This window comes from Pleurodeles waltl, chromosome 9 (assembly GCF_031143425.1).
Source record: "Pleurodeles waltl isolate 20211129_DDA chromosome 9, aPleWal1.hap1.20221129, whole genome shotgun sequence".
NCBI lineage: Eukaryota > Metazoa > Chordata > Amphibia > Caudata > Salamandridae > Pleurodeles > Pleurodeles waltl.
The window spans coordinates 794649242-794674589 of NC_090448.1; the positions used below are offsets into that span (position 1 = coordinate 794649242).

General features: G+C 45.6%; 1 protein-coding gene across 3 annotated transcripts in view; it reads right to left on the reverse strand.

Moving 5' to 3' along the window:
- The window catches only part of MUS81 (MUS81 structure-specific endonuclease subunit), a 382977-nt gene that overhangs the window by 334767 nt on the left and 22862 nt on the right, over nt 1-25348 (reverse strand). For all 3 annotated transcript variants that reach the window (XM_069208031.1, XM_069208030.1, XM_069208029.1), the window contains exon 2: nt 14896-15097. In XM_069208031.1, the coding sequence (XP_069064132.1) occupies nt 14896-15030 (135 nt within the window). In that variant the 5' untranslated portion in view covers nt 15031-15097. The remainder of the gene's footprint in view (nt 1-14895; nt 15098-25348) is intronic.

Genomic DNA, 25348 nt, shown 5'->3' on the forward strand with positions numbered 1-25348 from the left:
GTACCATAAGCCCTTTACATTTTTATCCTCGCTGCCTCAACTCAATACGAGCACCCCAACCCTCCCAGGAAAACATCACTGCAGATAAGCAAGTGAAGTCTGTAAGCTGTTCTTAGGTAGCAGCTTCTCCTTCTTTTCTCATTTAAGAATACCACCAGAATGCATCTGCTGCAGCAATTCTTCCAGTGCTTAATTTGTAATTAAAAACGTGCCAGTGCCCAAAGCGCTCCTCTGAAACATGCGGCTGCTGCAATTAAATGTATGAGCACGGAATACTGAGGCAGCAGTAATCTGAAGCCATCTTGGGTCTCTTTAATCCATTAAAGCCACTCCTTGCCCCTTCAGCTCACTCTTGCAGCTTTCTGCTTTCTCCATTTGTGAAACCTTTCTGTTTTTCTCTTCCTCTGTCTTTTCCATATGTGTCTTTTGCCCGCTGTAAATTCTTGAGGCAGAAAAATAAGAGCCGGTCTTCTAAACTAAGTGCTGTTCCCCCTCACCGGAAACCACCGGCTCAAATTTAGCACTGAATTCTCCTACAAAATCACATGAATACCTTTATTACTCCACTGGACCACCACTCTTCCTTCCATACATGTAGCATTTATGCCAGGAATGAAGGAGAGTTCACTGTCATAGAGCATGCCCAGTTTACCTGCTATCATCATTATGGAGTAGCCCTGCTTCAGCCACTCAACCATAAACCTCAAATTAATGTATCCACTCTTATCTCGTGGCTGAACACGGCACTAAAGAAACATATCAAGGGGTGTAGAATTGTTTAAAAATGCTAAAAGTCAGAGGGACAGAATGTTACTGAAATCCATTTATCCTGTAAGAATGTCCACTTGCCCACCCCTTCCCCCACTTCCTAAATCAGAGTTTGCGTGTATTGTGATTAATGCACCATGCGTCGGGGGGGGCGTGGCCTGACCGCCGGGCAAGATGGCCGTCACTATGTGAGGCTCTGCCTGGCCCGGGGCCGTTTATCCGTTTCATTGCCCTATTTGACGGTGCTGGCAGGTGCGAGCCTAACGCGCTCCTTCAGAAAAACTCCTGGGCTGTTGCTGGCGGCTCGGGAGCGCGGGAGCGGACGCGGTGAGGCGCGGGCAGGCCTGCTGACGGCCTTGTCCGCGCGCGCAGTTTGCTGGGCGGGCGGACGTGGAGGCCCGCAGCTGTTCCCGGAGGTGTGTGGCCGGGTGCGGTACTACGCCTGGGGGCTGCTCGGCGGCTTAGTCGGGCCGCGGCCCCGTGACGCACTTGGTTTTTGTGGCGCTACTACGGAGGAGGCACTGCTGGGCCCCGCGGCTCATCTGGGGCCTGGCGGTTTGGACGGGCAAGGGGGAGGCCCGGACGGAGACGAGCTGGCGTGGTGAGTCCTTCTCTGGGGGCCTTGGAGGTTCGTCGTTGCTCTCCCTGGCTTTCGGGTGGGAGCCACCCGGAATACCTAGGCGGGCCCCCGGGCTCCTTGTTGAGGACACGTGGCAGTGCCCAGTCGAGGGCGGTGTCGGCTGTGGTCGTGGTGGCCCGAGGAGGGTGAAAGAGAGGAGATTATCCTGCTTGGCGGTTTGGGCCGCGCGGGCCTGCGAGGACTGGCTGGTGCTCTGGGGCCCTGCTATTTGCTGACCTCTGTTGCTGGTGCGGGGTCCTACGGTGAGATCTGCGCTGACTGGAAGAGATACTGGATTCTGGGCTCCCCCTTGGCCTGTTCCAATTGTTTGGGCCCGGTTAGAAGTGTTGGTGCGGAGCGGAACGATGGACAAAGCTGATCAGCGCCAGGCCAAACTTACTTTTGAGGGGGGGGAAAAAAAAGAACGCTGCTGCCGGCTCTCAGCCCTGTGAGGAGTCGAATGGAGAGGATAGCTCTCAGGTGTCGGTGAAGTCCATGTTCTTGGACCTTAAGACCAGCCTGGCTGGCATTAACGCCAAGCTGGATCATGTAACTGAACAGCTAGATCGCATCAGGGCCCGAGTGGACGATCACGATTCCAGGTTTGAGGTCCTGGAGTCACGCACCTCTGAGATAGAGGACGCACGCCAGGGTGACAGGGACCAGATTGCACAAATGGAGCGAATCCTTGAAGTCATACGCAATAAGAACGAGGACTTGGAGGCAAGATCCCGCCGTAATAACATTCGTATAGTAGGGCTGCCGGAAGCGACCGACATGGGTCGAATGGAAGACTTTGTACAGCGGATGTTATCTGACCTGTTTACTTGTGAGCTCTCTCGGATGTTAGTGGTTGAGAGAGCTCACAGGTCCTTGGGGCCCCAACCCCCGCCGGGGACTCCCCCACGTCCAATTATTGCGCGGCTACTGAATTACCGTGATCGAGACACTGTACTCCGTTTGGCAAGGGAGAGACGTCCGCTACTATATAAGAACTCAGAAATAAAGATTTTCCCAGATTATACCCTTGGTGTGCAGTCTCAGAGTCGTGCTTTTCTGCCGGTCAAACGACTGTTGAATCAAGCGGGGGTAAGTTTTACCCTACTATACCCTGCTAAGCTGAGGGTGCGTCATGAGGGTAAGACGCTCTACTTCACGGATCTGAAACAGGCGACCAAGTTTGCTCGGCAGTTGCCTAAGGTGCGGGAGACCGCGGGACACCGGGGTCTTGGCTCTGACGGCGTCGCCCTGAGTGACAATGACTAATAGGCTCCGATCGCCCCGGTACTCATTGTTGGAGCTCCTTGGGTGCGTTGGCTTGCTTCTTGCCTGGACCCGTCTGTTTAGTGACCCGTAGTTGGCCCATGGGCCCCTCTTCCCCGGTGTTAGCTGGGCGGAGAGGTACCAGGCTGGTTACAGCCCCTGGGTTGAGTCCTAACATTCACTGTTTTTGTTCTCGGGGAGGGGTTTGCGGCCTAGATGGGTGGGTTTTTGGTTGGGTCCGTTTGGGGGGCCTGAGTGGGTGGGGGGGATCTTACATGTTTGTGGGGTACTGTTTCTCTACCTTTCTATGGATGTTTTGTTTGATCTTTTGTTATATTTTTGGCAGGTGGTGGTATGTCTTTGCGAGCAATGCTGGATGACTGCTGATGGGGCTGAGGGGTGAGCAAGTGGCTGTGGTTAGGTGTTTGACTTGGAACGTACGAGGGCTCAATGATAGGAGGAAAGCTCGACTTGTGGCTGCATATGTTAAGCAACATGCAATTGATGTCTGTATGCTCCAGGAGACGCACTTGGTGAGGTCCACAGTGTGCAGACTAAAAACTGGGTGGGTAGGTGAGATGCACTGCTCCACATACTCGGGTTACTCCCGTGGAGTTGCAATCCTACTTCGTAAGGGTCTGCAGTGGCGCACGAAAGAGGTCCTGGTGGATCCTAATGGCAGATACGTACTGATGAGTGGTGTGTTACTAGACAAAGCGTGTCGCCTAGTTGCTGTGTATGGGCCGAATGTTGATGATCCAGGTTTCTTCCTGGAGTTATGGCGCCTGGTGGAGTCGCTGGGGCTCAGTGCGGTGCTCTAGGGGGGAGATTTTAATGTTGTACTAGATGCCAAGATGGATAGGGAGAGCTTGGCCAGGATGCAGCATGTTGCGGCGGCTAAATCTTTGGAGGCTGTGATGCGAGATGGCGCGCTGGTGGATTTGTGTCGGCAGCAGCACAGAGAGGCGAGGGAGGGTACATGTTTGAATTATGTGCATGGCAGCTGGTCTCGAATTGATCGCTGGCTGGGTACCAGGGATATGTTGGTCTGGACTAGAGTGGTTGATCATCTTCCCCGTATGTTGTCAGATCATTCGCCGGTATGTCTGGAATTGGAGATACCGACCTAATTGGGTCGGTCAGTTATGTGGCGGCTATCTAGGGGGGCACTTCGGGATGTGGCCTTCCGAGAGGAACTGCGTGAGGCGATTAGATTGTATTTTGCCGAGAATCAGGGGTCGGTGAGGTCCCCAGGCACTCTCTGGGAGGCATTTAAAGTTGTTATCAGAGGAGTCTGTCTTTCGAAACAGCATGGTATAGTTAAAGCTCTGAGGCGAGAGATGGCTGAAATTGAGGGTCGGCTTGCTGAGTTAGAGAGGCGGCTGGCTTCCCACTGGTCCAGTGATGTTCTTGCGAAGATCTGTCGTGAGGTATCGCTGTATGAGGAGGCCTCCCTTAGGGAAATTTGCTTTACTGGGAGGGAGGCTCGTGTCCGCCAGTATGGGGAGGGCGAAAGGGCTGGACGTACGCTAGCAGCTTTGCTTCGCAAACCTTGGGCCAGTGACTATGTCTCTGAGGTCATAGATGATGAGGGCCGGAGTGTGTCGGGATCGGGTGGAGTTATGCAGGTGTTTACGGAATTTTACACAAGGCTTTATGCGGCTCCGGCAGGCTTTGGCGCGGCTGATGCACAGGTGCTCTTTGAGGACATTGCTCTAGTATGGTTTGATGAGGTGCATAGAAAATACTTAGACGAACCGTTCTCGGTAGAAGAGGTGGCTGCGGCCATACGTGGTCTTTCTGGAGAGAAGTCTCCTGGTGTGGACGGCCTGTCCCCAGCGTTTTATAAAGAATATGTGGATATTTTAGCTCCTCGGCTACTGTGGGTCTATGCAGAAGCCTTGGAGACTGGGTCGCTGCCGGCCTCGCTTCGGGAGGCTTTGATGGTGACGATCCTTAAACCTGGAAAGGACCCGACTCGATGCGATTCGTATCGTCCGCTCTCCATGATAAATATTGACAACAAAATCTTAGCAAAAATGATCGCGGCAAGATTGCAGCCTCTCCTCCCCAGATTAGTGCTACCGGATCAGTCGGGTTTTGTCCCGGGAAGGTCTACAAGTCATAACTTGCGCACCTTTTTCGCGGTGGCGGGTACACTGATGGAGGATGATAATGCAGCAGCCGTTTTCCTGGACGCGGCTAAGGCGTTTGATTCCTTGGCCTGGGACTATATGTTCGCTCTGTTGGGTCGGGTGGGACTTAGCGCGCGCTTTCTACGCTGGATCAAACTGTTGTATACATTGCCCACTGCTAGACTGCGCCTTAATGGAAGCGTGTCCGCTCCGTTTCCGGTTGCGCGAGGCACACACCAGGGATGCCCGTTGTCCCCTCTCCTTTTCGCTGCGGCGATGGAGACCTTGGCGGCTCGGCTTCGACAGAAATACAACGATAGAGGATTGCAATTCCGACAGCGCCCTATTTTGATATCTCTGTACGCTGATGATATTGCATTATATGTAGGGAATCCTGACCAGAATCTGGACACGCTATTAGATGAGATCGTACGCTTTGGAACCTTTTCAGGTATTACTATTAATTGGTCTAAATCTGTGGTGCTGCCTTTGACCCCTAAGGCGTCGCGGTTTGATTCCTGATACCCCCTGATGTGGGCCGGTGCGGTACTTGGGTATACAGCTGAGTTGTGATGTGGAGGAGTTGTGGCTGGCTAACTATGGTGCTGCTCTGGCGTGGCTGGAGAGGAAGGTTGAGACCTGGCGAGCCCTCCCGTTATCATTGATAGGGCGTATTGCTATTGCAAAGATGGTGGTCCTTCCGAAGTTTTTGTACTTGTTTGCGAATCTTCCTCTTCCGCTCTCGAGGGGCTACTTAAAACGTCTGCGCTCAGCGCTGATTTGTTTGGCATGGGCGGATCAACGTGCACGTATTTCTTGGGAGAGGTTGACGCTGCCGTTCGAATTAGGTGGGCTCGCTGCGCCGGACATAGAGCTATACTATCTTTGTGCTCAGGCACATTTTGCGTATTACTGGCTGAATCCTATCCGTTATCTGCAGCACTTGGCACCTGATAGTGACTCTGTGTGGCCGGATGACCTGGCGCGGTCATTTGGCAGACGCGCTCCGTCCCGGGTGCAGGGGATTGATGCGGTGGCATGCACGATGCGGGCGTGGGGTGTGTTGATGCAGCGATCTGGGGTCACTGTCCCTTATGCTCCTTCTTTACCAGTCATGGCGATAGCCGATGGACAGTTGTATCGCGATGGTGGGGTACTTGGGTTTCTCCGAGAGGCTGGCCTGACCGAGTTGAGAGATTGGATGGTAGATGGCCGCTTGCTTGATGTTTGAGGTGCTGGCTGGTAGCGAGGGCACGGCGCTACAGCGTATGTATGTTATCCGAGTCCGTTATTTTTTGCGGAACCGCCTGCGTGGTTTGGCTGAGGCTCCTGTGGAGTTCCGTGCACTGGAGGTTCTCTGCTGTGCGCAGTCGCCTAATAGGCTGGTCACCAAATTAAATTGTATGCAAGAGCAGAGGAATGATCTCCGGGAATTGTCTAGGCTCGCATGGGAAGCGGACCTGGGAGAGCCCATCTCTGAGGTCTTGTGGAGTGACTGCTGTGCACATATGAGAGCGTTGACACCAAATTACAGGTTCAGACTGTTACACTTTAAATTTTTGCACAGACTATACTATACCCCAGCGTGGCTGCACTCTTTGGGGTTACGTGAAGATGCGTGCTGTGTTCGTTGCCTGGCGCCGGCGCCGGGATTTTTGCATTTGGCATGGGAGTGTGCAGATGTCTACGCTTTCTGGGTGACAGTTTTTGATGCAATCTCCGAAATGATCGAACTAGAGGTACTTGCCTCTCCTAGAACTGCGCTGCTTGGTTGCGTGGAGGATATCTGGGCAACGCATAGGCGCTTGGTGGGTCTGCTTTTGCTGCTGGCTAAGCGTAGAGTTGCCATGTGTTGGGGTGGGACGAGAGTCACCATGAGTGATGCTGCTTTTTGCCATGATCAGCTCATGGTTTTCTGGAGCTTGATGCCTGGAGGGTCTAGCCCCAAAGATATTTGGGCCCCGTTGAATAAATTCTTAGCGGCCCGAAACGAGCAAGCGATATAACTGAAGAAGCCCGGACTGCGGTGTTACCCCCTCTGCCCGTTGGTATTTACGTCAGGAACTGTGGCTGGCTGCTGATGTCTGTCTGTATGCCCTACCTGCCTTTTATTGTTTGTATCTGCTGATGTCCCCTTCTTATGTTGTACAATATTGTCAATACATTACTGCCAGAGAGCTGCCATGTGGTACTTTGGTACGGATTTTGTCACCGATAATGGATGGGAAAATTTAAAAGTGAATTTCGGATCGTAATGATCAATGTGTATCTATCTGATTCTTCCCTTACGAAATGTATGCTGATATTGTGGATGATGGCTACTCTTCTTTCGTTGTGATACTGGAGGCGGACTGTTTGTATTTCTGTATGTTTAATATGATAAAATCAATAAAAATAAAAAATAAAGATATGTTGTACTGATTACTTTTACTGTAGGTGTGCAAAAGTGGACTCTGCTTGCACACACTTGTCAGCCAGTTTACTAATGACAAATTTTCAAGAGAAATAGCGTCTTGACGCAGAGTAGTGGTCCTGTAACACTAACTGTAACATCTGATTTTGTTGCAACCATGTCCATGGGGGAAAAAAAAACTGCATTGCTTGGGGTGGCTTGTGTACTTTTAGCAGCACCGGACAGCAGAGGCATTTGGCAGAGATTATGTAATTTAATGGGAAAGTCTCCCTACTTATTTGTGTTGCTATAACTTTGAAAGGAGAAGGACAGATGCTCCACTTCTGAGCTTTAGATCATATTGAAATTATACAGTTTCATAACCTCTGAGTAAGGCTGCTAAATGTGTAAGGAGAGAACCCTTGGAGTAGGTTGCTAAGTCATAATTGTTACTAGTATTTGAATTAGCTCAACATTTTACGTTCCTGGGTTGGTGAGATGGGGTTATTATGGTGTACCCAGTTAATAGTGCACGCTCCTCTCATACAAGCAATATGTACAGCATAAGCAGTAGCAGAACAAGATGTACTCATGCACAGAACATGTAATTGCTGCAGCAGTATGTGCTTACCAGTTATAAAGTACATATGCAGCAAGCAAGTGATGTGCAACCTTGTCTCACTGACAATAAGGATATGCAGCACAGGAGCGATGATATCTTGACACGCACAAACACATGCACCAGGAGAGAAAGTATCCTTCGTAAAGAGAACGATATGGTAAGAGAACAACACAGATCAAGGCTTTGTGAGAAGGGTGTCTGACGTTCACAAACTGCACACCAGACAGAACTAGTTTTGGGGTAAGAACACTTGGCTGCTAAAGTTTGCCAGGACTGGAGAAGCAAGCAGCACATCTAGGTACAAAGTCTGAGCCCTGCTGAAACATTTGTTACCAGGGTCAGCAACCAGGGAAAGGGAGCCACATCATTCACCACTTAGAGATTGCTGCCGCAGATACATTACCCCACATAGCTGTTGTGTAGGATCAGTTTTGACAGTGCTGGTATAGTGTGTGAAAATATAAACCGCTACTGGTGAGCTCCTTACTAAGTAATCAAGGAAAAATACTTACGCATATTAAGTGTCAATAGTCTTGCATAAAATCAGGCATCCTCTTTATTGAAAGATATATGGTGTTTCAGTGAACATGCATTGTAAATTGTGCTGCTGAACATATAGTTGCATTGCAGTTGGATCATTTCATGATAAATTCATTTCAGGAGCAGAGCAAGCAGTGCACACAAATGACTGCCGGGCCCGGCCTGCATAAGCCAGCACAGACTTACTTCCCACTGTGGTCTACTAGATCCACTGTAGATCTGCCCTGAGATAAATATATATAAGGTGGTCTAAGAAAGGCCCGTTTAACGACATAACGCTTATCAGTAATTTGCTTGATGGCAGCTATTTTGTGGCTTCTGGGGGCTGAATGTAGCTGCCACCAAAATTAGGTCACTCAGGGGTACACCTTGTCGAACCTGGGCTGTGACCTACAGACCATACGCCCATTTCTTTAGGGAAAGCATTAACCATCTCTTGCACCTCTGCCATGCCTGCACATTCAAAGCTTCTTTACTGCTGCTAGTTACCTGTGGACACCAAAAAGAATGATGGAGAGGGCACATGGTAGGTACAGAATGGCAGAACCTCCGAACGCTTCCGGCAGAAGAGTCTAATAGCTATGTGCTACAGAGTACATCGCTCAGACATCTGAAGTAGGTGCAATAACCCATCAAGCAAACCTAGCAGTTTTTTTTATTAGTTATAGCCTATTGTAGCTAGTACCATGGGCAAACCAAGTTCAAAGATTTTTGGTTGACATTAGGTTTGGTAGGATCGCTGGAAGTATTATTTATGTGCAGTTCTAAGTAGCGCAAAGAAGACCCGAATGGTTGTCGGAGCTCTTTACATAAGAAAATGATTTCACATGAGAATTTAACATTTGGACAGTTACGTATTGTACAAGAGAACATTTTATATGATGCAGAGAATTTGCACAGATTTAGTTATCATAATTGCAGTAATAAGTACATTTGCCAGAAGACTTATAATGGTACAGCTGATTAAAGAAGACCTGTGTTGAGCATTTATCAATAACTCTTTGTCATGTGGTGGTATACTTCATTACCAAAGGTGTCTCAATGTTAAGTCAGAAGTGGCATGCAGCATCTTGAATAATCAGTTTGTGCGTCACGTGACCACCGAACAATAGTAAGATTTAGTTGTGATTATGTTACGGTAATGAAATGCAGACTCCAGATCACCCTACAATAATGAGATAGGAGTCACGTTATCATCATACACTACCGTCACATGCTTATTTGTCCATACACCGTTATGTGTAGCAAGTAAATGATAAGCAAAAATAGAAGGACATTTAAAATGTTTTATGAAACCATAAATTCGATACAAGCTACAACACTGAAAGAGAATAGCTGTGAAGCTTCCGACTAGCACCAAACATTGACCTCAAGGCACTGCAAGGCCGTGCCAATGGCAGAATATCAGTCTTATAATAAAGTATAGCATAATCAAAAGAACGAATACTCCTTTCCCATGAGTAATAGCAACCTACGGCTGAAAAGGATACATCTCATCTCTGCAAGACACATGGTGCCACAGGGGCTTACAGTATTGTGGAATAAAGAGGGTGAAGCACTTAATATCAATCTGCAGAGGTGAACAATGGCACAGGATTACCATAGAACTCAGTGGAACAAGGGGCTAAATGTTCATACAAGTGCAAATTCATTTACAAACCTGCTACATGTTGAAAGTTATAGTCTGTTCTCTTCAGTAGATTCAATTAATGTAACTGTCAGGTTAAAGGGGTTTTGTGAAAGCGAAGTGCAGGACTGAGATCTTGGTGTGCCGGGGAGTCTCGAGTCATGTGACCATCAAATATTACTGCGGCAGAGCCATTTGATCACCATTTAAAATTAATAGATTAAGCCATATGACAACTGTACAATAATGATCACCATACAAAAAGAGTTCATTTACTTTTGTATAAAATTCCTGAGCCTCGAGTTCAGACCACATGAACTACAGGCGACCTCGTCTCCTCCACCTCCAGTCTCGGTCAGCCACTATTTGGGGGCCTGCAAACTGGAGAGGCTGACTTCACACCCTGCCAACTAGCCCTCTTTCTCCAAACTCTCAATGTGCAGATTACAGACCTAGTGCCCTGCAGCGTGCACTTCGATCCACAAAGCTAGAATAAACTATCTAAAGCTAGCAGACACACAAACACACATTTCAGTGAAATGTTACCAAACAGACTGGTAATATATGCAAGTGAAAATACGTTTAAATGGACTATTGAGTCCTTTAAAAAAAGTTTCTTAAAATCAGTACAAAGAGTAAATTGATAAGTAATCATTTCTAAGTTTGCACCCCTTAAAAAACGTAACTCCAACAATATTCCCTGAATCAAGTAAAACTTTGAAACAAAAGCTGAGTGGTTTGTACGCCTCCTTCTGTGATTTATATACAGCCTGCAAATCAGATGTATTTATTTGTTCGGTTTACTATATAGCACTCGTTATTCACAGGCTTGCTTGCCCGTCCCCACAATGAGTAGCAGTCACCTGACTTTGGTTCCAGGCTCCTATCACCTTAGCACCACCTGTCGCTCACTTCTGCGTGCTATAGGGGTGGAAAACAGAAGTGTGTTATAAGCCATTCGGCCGGCCCTTATGAATGTTTGCCATCACACCCAAAGTACTAACATATTGTTTTTAAGTGATGTTGAAAGGATGGGGCATAAGGACCAGTTCACGGATGTAGTGTTAAGAAATCACACTGTGCTGCACTGCTCTGCTATTTTACATACCTCCCACTGCTCGTTTCACTGGTGATTTAGAGTCTGGGAGAAATGCAGTACAGTCCGGTGCACAGACTACTGTAATCCTTACTTGGAGAGACATGGGTTATTGCCAGCCCTGCACAAAGCAGCCTCTTTATTGCCAATGTCGGAGTAAAGAGATGACAGAAGGGCGCCCACTGGGAGAGAAAGCACTGATATCAGAGGGAGCTAATGCACACAGCAGAGAGTTAGGTTGGCATGAAGAGCCTCCTCTCTCTACACCCACAAGCCTCTTCGCAGGAAAGGGTGCGTTGTACGGATCAACAGTGTCCTGCACCTTCGTGTGCAACTTTTCCAGTACTAGGACCGAAAAGTTCAGGCTCTGGGGAAAAAGTACAGGCATGCTTCTTTCTCTCTGAATTCATGTCTAGTTGTCAGCTGGACATAACAGATATGAAAACATATTGCCCTTTAGGGAAATCGACATGTCTCGGGCGTTGGGCGACAGAAATCCCTTATCCCTGCCTCTGTGGTTCAAAGAGCACAGCACTCAAGGTGATGGTCTATTTTCGGTCTATAAGGACAAGGCCATTTCATGCCACTCTCTAGGCTAAATGGATGGGCTCTCAATTAGAGAGAACCCAAACCCCAATACCCTTTGCATAGTTCAAAAGGCACTACACCTACATGGCCATACCCCCAAATACTAACAATGTGCTCAAGCCCGACCAGATAGCAAGACACTCTTGATCAATATCCCTCATCACACTTGCTATCCTTCCAGCCAGAGGCGTAAGATCTGATGTAAAGTCCCTTTGTGTCTAATGTTGTACAGCCTGAAACACACTTAACACATCAGACTTGAGAAATTCCTATAAAAGTGGCAGGGAAGTAAAGACTAAACTTTACCATTGAGTGCATGAATACGAGAGGGACAGGTCTTCTCCCCCATTCAGCAGCTGACATTCCAAAACTTTGGACTTCAAGACTTTTCCCCCTGCTGGTTATATCCCTCAGACCGGTCTCACACTTGCAAGCATTAAGTCTGGACCTTGACTTCTATATCATGTAATTGCTTATTGTTATTTTACATGGACTAACATCCACACCACCTTTTGACCACTTTGACTAACAGGATTGTTGACTAACCACTGCAACGGAATACAGAGCGAGTAGGGATTCTGGGTAGGGAGAACGTTATATCTCACCTTCAATATTGGTCGGTATTCCCTACAACCAGAAAGATCTAGAGATCTGACAAACTGATATATCAAGTACTTGAAAAGACCCTTAAAACGCAAACTACTCTCAGCTGTAAAACAAAAGTCCCAGTCATGAGAGAGCTTAATAGACACTGAATAGCGGGAGGGATTATTATTTTTGGGGTCCACCACTAACCTAGTTTGGCGACCACGGATCTGACCTAGACAGAAACAGTGTGTCATGCTTAAGGTTTTAGTGGTGGTCCAATTGTCCTAGGACCACCACAGGCTGAGTTATGGACAAAAGATTTTGAAAAGAGAATACCCTGCAAAGCATTATTGGGCAAGTTTTGAGTGCCTCAAATATTGCAGTATGTGGACTATAATGCTCAGAACAGCCCCTAGACGACACCACGATAAAAATAGCATTTAGAAGAAAGATGTAAACATATAGTTAGTGCCTAGAGGGCATAACCACATGAACACAGAATGGCAGAAAATAATGCAGCACACCCATATATCTAGCCCCTGGAGGAGGTAGTGCATTACAGACTTTCAAGGCTGGCAGGCCTATTGCAACAGTATTACAAACAAGGACCTTAAAGCACAAACTACGTTCAGCTGCAAATACAAAGGTTCCGGCCAGGAGAGAGCCTAAAACGACACTGAAAGGAGAGAGGAATTATTATTTTGGGGTCCCCACTAGTGTGGGGTCCCAGAGATAAATGGTTAGAAAGAGCAACTCGTGCTGAACGTTTTGAAGGTGATCCCACTGTCCTAGGACAACCACAGGTTGAGTTATGAGCAAAAATGTTTTCTAAAAATAATGGCCTGCAAAGCATTATGAGCGAGTTTCCTGAGTGCAGCGAATATTATAGTATCAGCTCTCCCGCTACGCAGGAAGAGCCGCTTTGAGGATTTCTGTGTTTTTTACATGAAGAATTTATCAATTACAAGTGTTTTTGTGAAAGTTTTGGCGGATGAAGGGGGTAGCCAAAAGAAAAGACTCTGATTAGGCAACAGTGTGAACAATGTGACTAGTACTTCAGTACCACCGATGGAGAATGCGCTGTTCGTGCTGTGAGGACCATGGGCGCCATGGAGCACGAAGGGAAGAGACAAAAGAAACCCTGATATACTTCGCCCATGCTGAATTATATTGGCAACTATGCAATAATCCATGTAACGGGGTCAGTAAGCAAGGCGGTTACAAAACCGCCCCAAGGCATTACAAAGGTAAAGCACTTACCAATGATATTAAGGGATTTTTGAAAGGCAGACCTGCGAACGAGTGAAAGTGAAGGATGTAAGATGGGTGTCGTTAAAACACACAGAAAACTTACAAGTCGAAAAGCGCTTACACGCTCAATCTAAAAATGAATATGGCTACCTATAAGGGGGTAGGGTCTATACACTGGTGAATATGGAGAGCCCACTTATGCCAAAGTTGTTGTCTATTTAAACAAGATAGTAATTGGGGCATCGGGGGTTTAAAAGTTAAAGTATCAGGGATGAACATGGTCACTGAATAAGTAGATAACATTATTCAAGACATCCTAACCTGGACTTCGTTGTTTATGGTAACACAACCACACTTTAGTTTTGTTATATTACTAGGTCAATTGTTCAGCGCACTTTGATAACACAGGAGCTACAGGGTCTGAATAATTCTAGAAACGTAATGGTTTTGGGTCATTCCTGTGTCAGAAAAGGGACATACATATCCGTCCTGCAAGAAAGCAGTGTGGTGGGCATAGTGTATAATTTCTTCAGCCTCCTCCTTTTCCCCACGGTGAGCCTGAAACCCTAGCTAAGAAAAAGATACTCATGAACATCACAGAGGAATTATTAGCCAGAGGTATAAGGCAAGCATTGAGTTCACAGTGCAAATGAAGGTGACCTGCAAGGGCAGGAAATGTGCCTTTTCAGAAAGTGATGAGGTCAAGTCATCCTTATAGGGTCTTTACATTTTCAGAAGTCACATCCAGAACCTCAGTAATCTCCTCGCTGTAAGGGGTTTTCGCCTTAGTGTGGGTACTGGAGTGCTATACAGATCAACAGATGAAAACTCAATGAATTGCTCGGGCGAAGAGACAACATTTGTAAGTTGAGCAAATTAATATTTCTCATTACTGGTCTGCCCGAAGTTTCTTTCATGCCTCCTACAGCACACGGTGAGCTTCTGGGTTGAGATGTTCTTGTATCCACAAGGGATTCTAAATATTTAAAGATTGAGGGGCAGCTGTAGGTGATCAAAGGCTAAGCGAACGCTTTAGCGAAATTTTTCACGTTATGGTGTATGCGCTATGTTATTGTTCCACTGACGAGGTTTACTATTAAAAAAAACAATTTCAATCTAAAATAGTTAAATGTCTGGCTTATGCCCAGCTATGTAAAATATGATGATCATCATCACTTTCGGAACACACACGCTGTACCATTCCTAAAACCATTTACAGGCTAATAATGTGCCACTTAAATTACGTCCACGAGATACTTTCGATAATAGAAACAACACACAACGAACCAACCAAACTGTAGAACGCTTCAGGGGGAAATTAACGAGCAAAGACTGGAACTCTAATACAACCACAGATGATTCTGCACACACTCGGCTTGTATATTCAGGGGTTGAAAAACACTGACCTTCTGATACACAAACTGTGTTTTCTTTCCCTTATCTGCGGCTGCGTCACGCCACTCTGACAGCCACTGAAGGAAGAGAGGATTTGGGCACGTGGGCACTGGCCTCTTCCGGCCGATGTGTACCGAACCAGGCATTCTCAGCAAGAGACATCACTTGCCAGGAGTGCTATGGCCCCACTGCTATAAACTCCTCAAGATCATTCTGAAAGAGAGAAATGTTTTTCAGACAGCCAGTCATGCAAAATACACAACAATAACAGTCACAAATTCTCCCCTCCGGGAATACTGCGAGTTTCACACAACCTTAGCTAGATAGATTTTATACAAGGCCCTGATAGCGAGCTGCTTGACGCTGGTATGGTGCAAAGTATTCATACCTAATTTCACTACCATGCAGTAATACCACGTCTGTATCGTGCAATTAATAGTGAAATCCATAGGAAAGGAGAATAACTACGACACTGAATTACTGAGCGATATTTCAGTTTTCCCTATTCCCGAAGTGTTTAACACATATTTACCACCTGCTCCAAGTGTGTGTGTGTGTTGGAGGAGGGGCAGGGGTAACTGGATTCAGACGAGCTCTGTAAGGGGGAGGGGGCACTGACTGCTCAGCCCTTGACAGACAAAACAAGCATTGGCAAAGCCAATAGGTCTCGCCTATGCAAGAGCTATTTATTGGCTTTGCTAATGTGTTTCAGCCATGTTGTTCACCAGTATGGCTGCTGTTCAGCATGGCTTAAGGTTAGTGGCATAGAGGAGAGTGGCGTGGAGTGTCTTAGAGTGTAATGGTGAAGAGTGAGGTAGAGTGTTGTAGGGCGGAGTGCAGAGAGTGTCAAGTTTTGGAGTGGCATAGTGTTGATTTGCATAGTATGGCATACACTGGCGTGGAGTAGAGTGGACTGGTGTGAAGTGAACTAGCATACAGTGTTGTAAAGTATAGTGGCATTAAGCACTGCCCCATACAATGCAGTGATGTAGAATTCAGTGGCATAGATTAGAGTTGTGCACAGTGTAGTGGCGCAGAGTAGCATGGCACAGATTAGCGTGGCACAGAGTGTACAGTAGCACACAGAATAGCGTGAAGTGGTGTAGAGTGGCGAGGCTTAGATTTGAGTGATGCAGAGGGAAGCAGCGCAGAGTAGAGTCCAGTGACACGGAGTGCAGTCAAGTGACAATGCACTGGCATAGAGTGGTGCAGAGTAGAGTAACACAGAGTGGTGCAGATACAGTAATGTGCCATAGAGTGCAGTGCCATCAATTGGAGAAATGCAGAGTAGTTTGGTGTACAGTTAGGTGGCAGAGTGCTGTGTTACAGAGTAGAGTGTCAGAGTACAGTGGTGTAGAGTGGCATAGAGAGCAGTGACACTGAGTGAAGTGGTGCAGAGTACAGTGCAGTGGCATAGGGTACAGCGGCAGAGTGTAGCCAGTTGTGTAGAGTGCACTGGCATAGAGTGCAGTGGCTTAGAGTAGGGTGGCGTACAGTGCAGTGACAGAGTGGAGTGGTGCAGAGAGGAGTAGAGTGGCATGGAGTGCAGGGTGGCGTGGAGTAGATTGTTTCAGAGTAGAGTGAAGTGAGGTAGCGTGGTGCAAGGTAGAGTGCAGTTGCATAGAGTGGCATAGAATGTAATGACAGAGTAAACTGGTTTAGAGTGCAGGGGTGCAAAATAGATTAGAATGACGTAAGTGGAATGGCATAGAGTGCAGGGACATAGAGTTCAGTGTTACAGAGTAAAGTACTTTGGCGTAGAGTGTGTTGGCATAGAGTACAGGGGCATAGAAGCAGTGTTGCATAGGTGTGTAGAGTGTAGCGACGTAGAGCGGATTTTTGCAGAGTAAATTGGTGTGGCCTAGACTGGAGTGGTGTAGAGTGTAGTGGTGAAGAGTAGAGTGGCGAAGAGTACATTGGCACGCAATGGAGAGGTACAGAGTAGAGAGGTGTAGCATGAAGTGGCATAGAGTGAAGTGTCCTATAGTTGAGTGGTGCAAAGAGCAGTGGCGTGGAGTGGTGGAAAGTGGAATTTTGCAGAATAGAGAGAAGTGGTGCGGGATGATGCAGAGTAGAGTGGCAAGGCATGGAGTGGCACATTCATGGTGTCGTAGCTCACTGCCATTACAGACAACACATTTTTAATTGCAATGATCATTACATTTACACAGACATACTGTTTTACTAATGAAAACTATGCAGTGCACAGACGAAAATGTGTGGAAATAGCATCACCTAGTTTGATTTGTTTTGATCTTAATAAAGTATTTGTTTCCAACACACTTTGTAAATAACACCAAATGTGCTTTATTTTTACTTTCATAATTCGGATATTGATATATATCTGATATACGCTGAAATACTTACACAGTTCATTTAAATGTTGTCATGTACTAGGAAAAACCTCTTTCGTACCCCTAATATCCAGAAAGATTGTCACGTAAATTATCTCATTTTGAAGTCAGAGAAAGAAAAGTAAACTAGTTCCCTTGGAAGACAGCATCTGACATTTGACCCCCATCTGTGAATGCACAGCAAATTTGAAGAGATAAGAACAAGATTTAAAGGCCTGTTAACAGAGAGCGAATTTGTGGTGTGGAAGGATACGGGCAACAGGAGAGATGGACTGAACCTGGAGAGCCTAAAGCAAACAAAGCTAGCAAACAGAAAGCTAGAAAGTGCGAGTTACAAACCAAAAAGCCAATGGTAATCAACAAGCAGAATGCTTTCCTAGCTCAACTTTCTGAAAGTCCCCAAGATGTCTATAGCTGCACTGTCTGGTAGGCTGTGACCTTAAAAGTAGAGGTAGAGGGAGGGACGGAGCTTGGTTGCTATTGCAGCTAAACCCTCGTGTGATTTTACTGACCGGAATTACCAGCCATAACATCAGGATTGGTGTTTTGGGTGATCAGACAGATAAATATTTGCTCTGTCTAACTTGTAGTCAGACGCAGGGATTTGTATTCATGCAGGACACTTTTAAGGGGTGGGTGAGAGAGGTAAAATTATTGGAGAATAGAGATAAGGGAGAATAGAGAAGAGAGCAAAAGGGAAGTTGGTACCCTTCATGTACTATGCAGTCCATTATACAAGCTCAAAGGACAAAACAGATCACTCTCTCCAATTATGTCAACCTAATGTAAACAGGTAAGCACTTCCCTCAGTATCATCACAGTACCATATTCCTCATCTTTTGCAAAAAAATGCACTGGTTGCCTTGGTGAGCCAAAGCAATCGGTCCATACTAGTCACGGTGTCACTACACAGAAGGGAGTGCTTTGACTAGCTATAATGAGGTTCTGTCCATATTTTCACAGAGATTGGGCTAGGGTTACAACCATCAAAAGGAGGCCAGCTCCACCCACCAAGTAAACATGGCGTGCCACTACCCTTAAAATGATATTCAGTTTATAATTCCTTCACTCAACTGACTAAATAAAGTATCAATTCCCTCGAAACTGCAGCCCTAATCCACTGTCCTCCTTGGAACCTTTTTCATTTCTGAAATCGGGTTCAACTCTCTCCACGTCTACATTCCTCTCCCTCTCCAACAATGGGTACTTGTCAGTTCTGGCTACATTTAAAACAGAACAAGACAAAGTGGCTGTAACCCGGTAATCTAGGCATTTACCACAAACTATGGCTTTGAACCATTTCAGCAGCTTTAGCACATCTATGTCTCGTCAGAACTGACAAAAAAACACTTTTTTAACGTGATCTCACTACTAGTAGAAAAAAATGTAAAAGAGATATGAAACTGCTCATATGAAACCTTGTGTGTCATGATCAAGGCAAAAAATTGGCTATCCCTGAAATTAAGGATGCACACTGGCACTTCTGTAAACAGAATGCAAAATCCAATATGGGGTAAACACCAACCATGGAGACTATTACTGCAGATACTAGCACTCTATCAATAAGGTCTAGTGCCAGATGGGCACAGATCTTAGACATTCTAGGGAAGAGGGAAACGCTGGACCCAGACTCTAGAACCTCCTCTTTGGGCAAGTCACTTGTGACAAGAAACGCCAATTGTAGTTTTAGAGCTTAATTATGCCACTGAATCTGAAGCTTTTTGGTAGAATCTCCAGTACACTCTCAACGTACACTTTCAACATTGTTTTCTCTCCTGACGGTTATGCTTATATATGTATAGGGAGATAATAAGGTGGGGTAGGGAGGGGTTAATAGGGTTGGATAGACATAAGAAGTAGATTGGCTATTTGGCTAAGTGTCACTGATTCTATTTTCTTGGATTCAGACAGTACTGCTTTGTATTTATAAAGAAAAGTGATACATTTCAACAAAACTCAAAGCATTAGAATTGTTTGCTTCCTTACTATGTCCTAACATCCTAACAGTTCCAACACTGAACTTGGTTGACATAGTTTCCTTCAGTGACTGGCCTGAATCAAGTTGATTATTTACAAACAACAGTGAATGACCCACAATACAATAGAGGTAGATTTATACCAGGAACCCCACAGGGAGGACTTAAAAGGTCAATTTCCCTGTTCACTGTGTTAGGTGAAATACAGCACTGGGACTCTTCTGCTCAAATTTAGGGTTTCACCACTAGGAAATTTACCACACAATGGAGATGACAACATTGTTTTACATTTTACCTTTCACTCTTGATATCTGCACGCTATTACTGATAAATTAATATCCTTTTCAAAACAAAGCCTTACTATTTCTGCAAAGACTAGTATCTGGGAGACCACATTTGTGTATATGATGCCAGCACACTATCTGAACTCTATCACTCTGAATGCTTGGCTACGCTGACCCCCAGAGTCAGAGTGGGGGATGAAACATTGTGACAAAGAACTGCCCTTCTCCACCCTAAATACCCGTGTTTACATCAAAATGGTATTGCGCCACGTTAGCCACAGATATTCGCACCACTGCACAAGTTAAACTGCACATACATGAATCTAACCCAGTACACATAAACGTTGCACTGTATAATGGCTCCTAGCATACAACTTAAAGACATTCCACATAATTCAATCCTGCATACACAGTCTTGTATTGCCAATGTTTCCTTGCACACCATAAATGGCAAACAAAGGAAGACTAGGGTCAAATGCCTGTCTCAGCTCTTGGTCCCATGGGACAGTAAACAAAAAACAGAGTAGTGTAATTGTCTTTGTCCAAACCTCATCTCCTCGGTTTCAAATGCATTTTTAAACTCGGAAAATGCAGCATCATGCTAGAGGAAGATACAAAGCCCATTATTTTATGCCTGAGAATATGTCAAATAGACTATAGGGGTAATTAAGAGTTTGGAGGGCAGCAGAGGCCGCCCGCCAAACTCTTCCTGCCATCAGACCGCCTGTGCGGCCTGAACCTGCCAACCCTAATAGGACTTCACCGCAGGGCCGGCAGGCAGAAACAGTGTTGTCGCCTGTCAGCTCTGCGGTGAACAGGGCATTAACGATGACACCAGCTCCTCGTGGAGCTGGCGACAATGTGGCGGTGCAGCAGCACCAGTCGCACATTCCACACAATAGGGCTGTGCATGGGGGCCCCTGCTCTGCCCATGCAAGGTGTATGGGCAGTGCAGGGGGCCCCCAGTCCTTCACTCCAACAACCTTTCCATGGCAGTGTGAATAACCATGGAAAGAATGGCAGATGGGGACTCTTAATCCCCAGGGCGGCGCTGCAAGCTTCTGGCGGAGTCGGTGGTCTGACTGTGGCGGCTCCGCCACAGTCATTATGTGATGGTCCCACCACCAGCCTGTTGGCAGTGGGGCTGCCACCGCAAGTATGGCGGTCATGCGACTGCCTGACTCGTAATGAACCCTATATCTTTTTCTGTTTTAGTTATTTCTATGTAAAAATGCACAAGAAAAGTAAAAATAGTTGTACAGACAAGCAGAGCTTTCCATTTTAAAGTCTGTAAACAAAAACAAGCTCAACATGACCTGTCAACTAATAGTTTTTTCTTATTTATTGACTCTTTGGAGGTCCATGCCTTCTCTTGAAATACTTTTAATAGTTATATCAAGAAATGTCAGCCAAGAAAATTTTAAATAATCGTTCAATTTGTGGTTAACGCCTCTATTTCAGGTCCTATCAATGGAGTACGCTGGGCTACTAAAACTACTGATTTATATGCTGAGGTTGGTTTAGCCGTGGGTGTATACTAGGTAAAAAGTTTTTTTTATGAGTTCAGGGGTGTTAATTTTTTTTTTAAAGTAGTCTATACTGTTAAGCTACAATATTATACCCACACACAGTGTTTTAAGATAGTAGAGATAGAATTAAAGGGCTTTTAGAAGTTGGAGGCAACAATTAAATGAAAAGGATTAAAAAAAATAACTAAAAATTATTATAGCCGAAAATATGAAAAAATATTAAGATTCCAAACTTATTTTAAATAACACTATTAATCAGAAGTGAAGATAATTTTAACTAATCGTAGATGAAATGTTTTTATGGGAAAATAGATCATATAACCACCGAACCGTAAGCTGTTTGCGGTCGCCCAGCTTTCTACTTAATACAGCGCGCAGAGACGTGTGGAGAGTGCATACTGACAAGTCAAAAACAGGGACACAACACCTCCTTTTCTGTCATTGCGATATAAACCCTTCCTAAACGAACCTTTCACTGCATTTAAGGAAAACAGAAATGGTGAGGCTGCATTTTTTTTTTAATCAAAGCCAGCATGGCTTCTTTCCAAAAATATTTGTTGCAAAAAAAAAAAAAAAAGTTTTCTACATTTTTATTTCTGGATTTTTATAGCTAGCTATTTTATTTCTTTATTTTTAGCAGCCGATGAATGGTGGTGTTTTCCTTGAAAAGAGATTCTAAGTACCAAGAAAGAAAAGATTTTGTCATGCATTGATCGTTCCCAACGACAAAGAGTTTGCTCTCCTAAAGGATGTCTGAAAGTGGGCCCAAAAAACACTAGTTGCTGAGGGTCCCAGGCATACTCACAGCGTATCTGCCTGGACTAGGCTTCCAGTTTCGTTACGCCACTGCGCTCACAGCAGCTTTTACATGACTGCGTGGGAAACAGTAAGCACTAGTCTCTGATAGTTTGTTTGTGTTCTTTTGTTTACTCTCGGTGCCACTGTGTCCCATCTTCTTTAGTCATCCAACTCTCTCTGTCCCACCCACGCTTTCCAAATCTGTTGACGTTTTGAGGGCTTTCAACAAGCTTTATGTGCTCAAATGATTCCTCATCAAGCCTCTGATGTTAGAGAAGTGGCATTTTAACTCACTTTAAAAACAGGCGTTAATATCCTCTTACTCAATGTTGCTCGCTATTCCACCCTTGAAGGGAGGAAAGGCAAAACCAACACTGGCACATATATAGTCTGTGACTTGCAAGCGGCTTCCTTAGTCCCTGAAGTAAACCTATAAAGCAGGGGACATTTAGCAATTTGCTAAACAGTGCAGGGACTGATTAAACTGGATAAGAACTTGCCCTTGTGTATCACATTTAATGCCATCGGCTTGAAGCTCAATAGAACTTTAGCCTCTTAGCAGCAGGGCTTTTCCCCCCCAGTGCTGAGCCCTTTTTTGGGCTATTTGGGGTAGTTTGCGCATAGGCCTTCATAACTTTTTATCCACATAAGCTATCCACGCCACATTTGCGTCCTTTTTTCCAACATCCTAGGGATTCTAAAGGTACCCAGAGTTTCTGGGTTCCCCTGGAAGAGACCAAGAAATTAGCCAAAATACACCTAAAATTTTGTTTTGTTTTTTTAAATGGGAAAAAATGGCTGCCGAAGAAGGCTTGTGTTTTTTTCCCTGAAAATGGCACCAACAAAGGGTTTGCGGTGCTAAAATCACCATCTTCGCAGCTTTCAGGAACAGACAGAGTTGAATCAGAAAACCACATTTTTCAACACAATTTTGGCATTTTACTGGGACATACTTCATTTTTACTATTTTTGGTGCTTTCAGCCTCCTTCCAGTTAGTGACAGGAAAGGGTGTGAAACCAATACTGGTTCCCGGAAAGCTAAGCATTTCTGAAAATTAGACAACATTCTGAATTCAGCAGGGGTTCATTTGTGTAGATCCTACAAGTTTTTCCTACATAAAATAATAGCTGAAATAAAAAAATATTGAAATGGAGCTGAAAACAACAGCCATTTTTCTCCACGTTTTACTCTGTAACTTTTTCCTGCAATGTCAGATTTTTTAAAGCAATATACAGTTACGTGTGCTGGACTCTTCTGGTTGCAGGGATATATAGGGCTTGTAGGTTCATCAGGATCCCTAGGTAATCAGAGCCAATAAATGAGCTGCACCTTTCAATGGGTTTTCATGCTATTCCGGGCATACAGCAATTCATTTGTTGAAATATAAAGAGTGAAAAATAGGTATCAAGAAAACCTTTGTATTTCCAAAATGGCCAAAAGAAAAGGTGTTGAGAAGCAGTGGTTATCTGCACATCTCTGAATTCTGGGATGCCCATACTAGCAGGTGAATTACAGGCTATTTCTCAAATAGACGTCTTTTTTACACACTGTCTTACATTTGGAAGGAAAAAATGTAGAGAAAGACAAGGGGCAAGAACACTTGTTGTGGTATTCTCTGTTCCCCCAGGTCTCCCGATAAAAATGGTACCTCGCTTGCGTGGGTAGGCCTAATGCTCGCGACAGGAAAGGCAAAGGCAATATGGACGCATCACATTTTCACACTGATTTCTGACATGTTTTTTGCAAAGTGCCTAGCTGTAGATTTTGGCCTCTAGCTCAGCCAGCACCTGGGGAAACCTACCAAACCTGTGCATTTTTTAAAACTAGACACCTAGGGGAATCCAGGATGGGCTGACTTGTGGGTCTCTCACCAGGTTCTGTTACCCAGAATCCTTTGCAAACCTCAAAATGTGGCCAAAAAAAACACTTTTTCGCTCACATGTCGGTGACAAAGTTCTGGAATCTGAGAGGAGCCACAAATTTCCTTCCACCCAGTGTTCCCCCAAGTCTCCCAATAAAAATGGTACCTCACTTGTGTGGGTAGGCCTAGCGCCGGCGACAGGATATGCCACAAAACACAACGTGGACACATCACATTTTCCTAAAAATTTTTTTTAAAAAACAGAGCTATTTTTTACAAAATGCCTAGCTGTGGATTTTGGCCTCTAGCTCAGCCGGCACCTAGGGAAACCTACCAAACCTGCGCACTTCTGAATACTAGACACCTAGGGGAATCCAGGATGGGCTGACTTGTGGGGCTCTCACCAGGTTCTGTTACCCTGAATCCTTTGCAAACCTCAAAATGCAACCAAAAGAAAAACGCATTTTCCTCACATTTCGGTGACAGAAAGTTCTGGAATCTGAGCCACAAATTTCCTCCCACCCAGCATTCCCCCAAGTCTCCATAGAGAAATGGTACCTCACTTGTGTGGGTAGGCCTAGTGCCCGCGACAGGAATAGATCACACAACAGTCAATGTTGGTCCTTACGTGAGGCAACTGTTGACCCTGGGCTGATCCATTTGTGACGCAGGCACTAGGTATAGGCACTCAAGTGGGATAGTGTTTTTTATCAGGACAGGTGAGGAATCACTGGGTGGTAGGAATTTTGTGGATACCAGCATATTCCTGTAGTTTGTGTGACAGAAATGCAAGAAAAATTGAGTTTTTATTCATCATTTCAGCTTTGTAGGGTATTCTGGATAAGAACACTTTGGGGAATCCGCACAGGTCACACCTCTGTGGACTCCCCCGGATGCCTAGTTTCCAGAAATGTTTGGGTTTAGTATGTTTCCCTATATGGCCACCGAAACCAGGACCGAAAACACAGGTGCCTGCCTTACAAACCCAGTTTGTTTTGTGATAGATAATTCTGATGTCTCCATAATACGATTTGGGTGGTGGAATTTGGGGCCGAACTAAATTGGGGAGCTCCCAACAGAGCACTCTCTCTCTGTGCTGCCGCCGCATTTACCTGCTCTCTGGGTTCGGGTAACCCACTATTGCCCCGTTGCACAGACTGTGCTTGCTAAGGGACATCAGGACTGTCCTCATCACCTCCTTCATAATTTACTGGAAGAGGAGTTATGCAATGGGACTTCTCCGACTGAAAAATCACTCCCAGAGTCTGCGCCATTGTCCTATCCCTCAGATGCTGTCTCAGTCTCTGATCCTATGTCAGAGCTGTCCTCTATAACCCGAGTGACGGCGTCAGCAGCAGTCATCCATCAAAATGCCATCTCTGCTATTAGCTAAACTTTGCTCTAAAACACTAGCCTACGTAGCCAGTCACAAAATTATTGGTGTGTGTCGGATACGTGCAACAGTAGAGGCCACCTTAACTGCGCTTCGTCCCTCAATCAGCACGTTTTTTCAAAACACTCAAAAAACACCTTGTCACATACCATTCGTCACAGTCTTTAGCACCTCCTGCGCCCAGTCCAACAATCATTATTGGTGCTCCCACTCCAATGCATTCCCTCATTACCATCCAGCAAAAGTACCTTTTATCTCTCCATTGCCG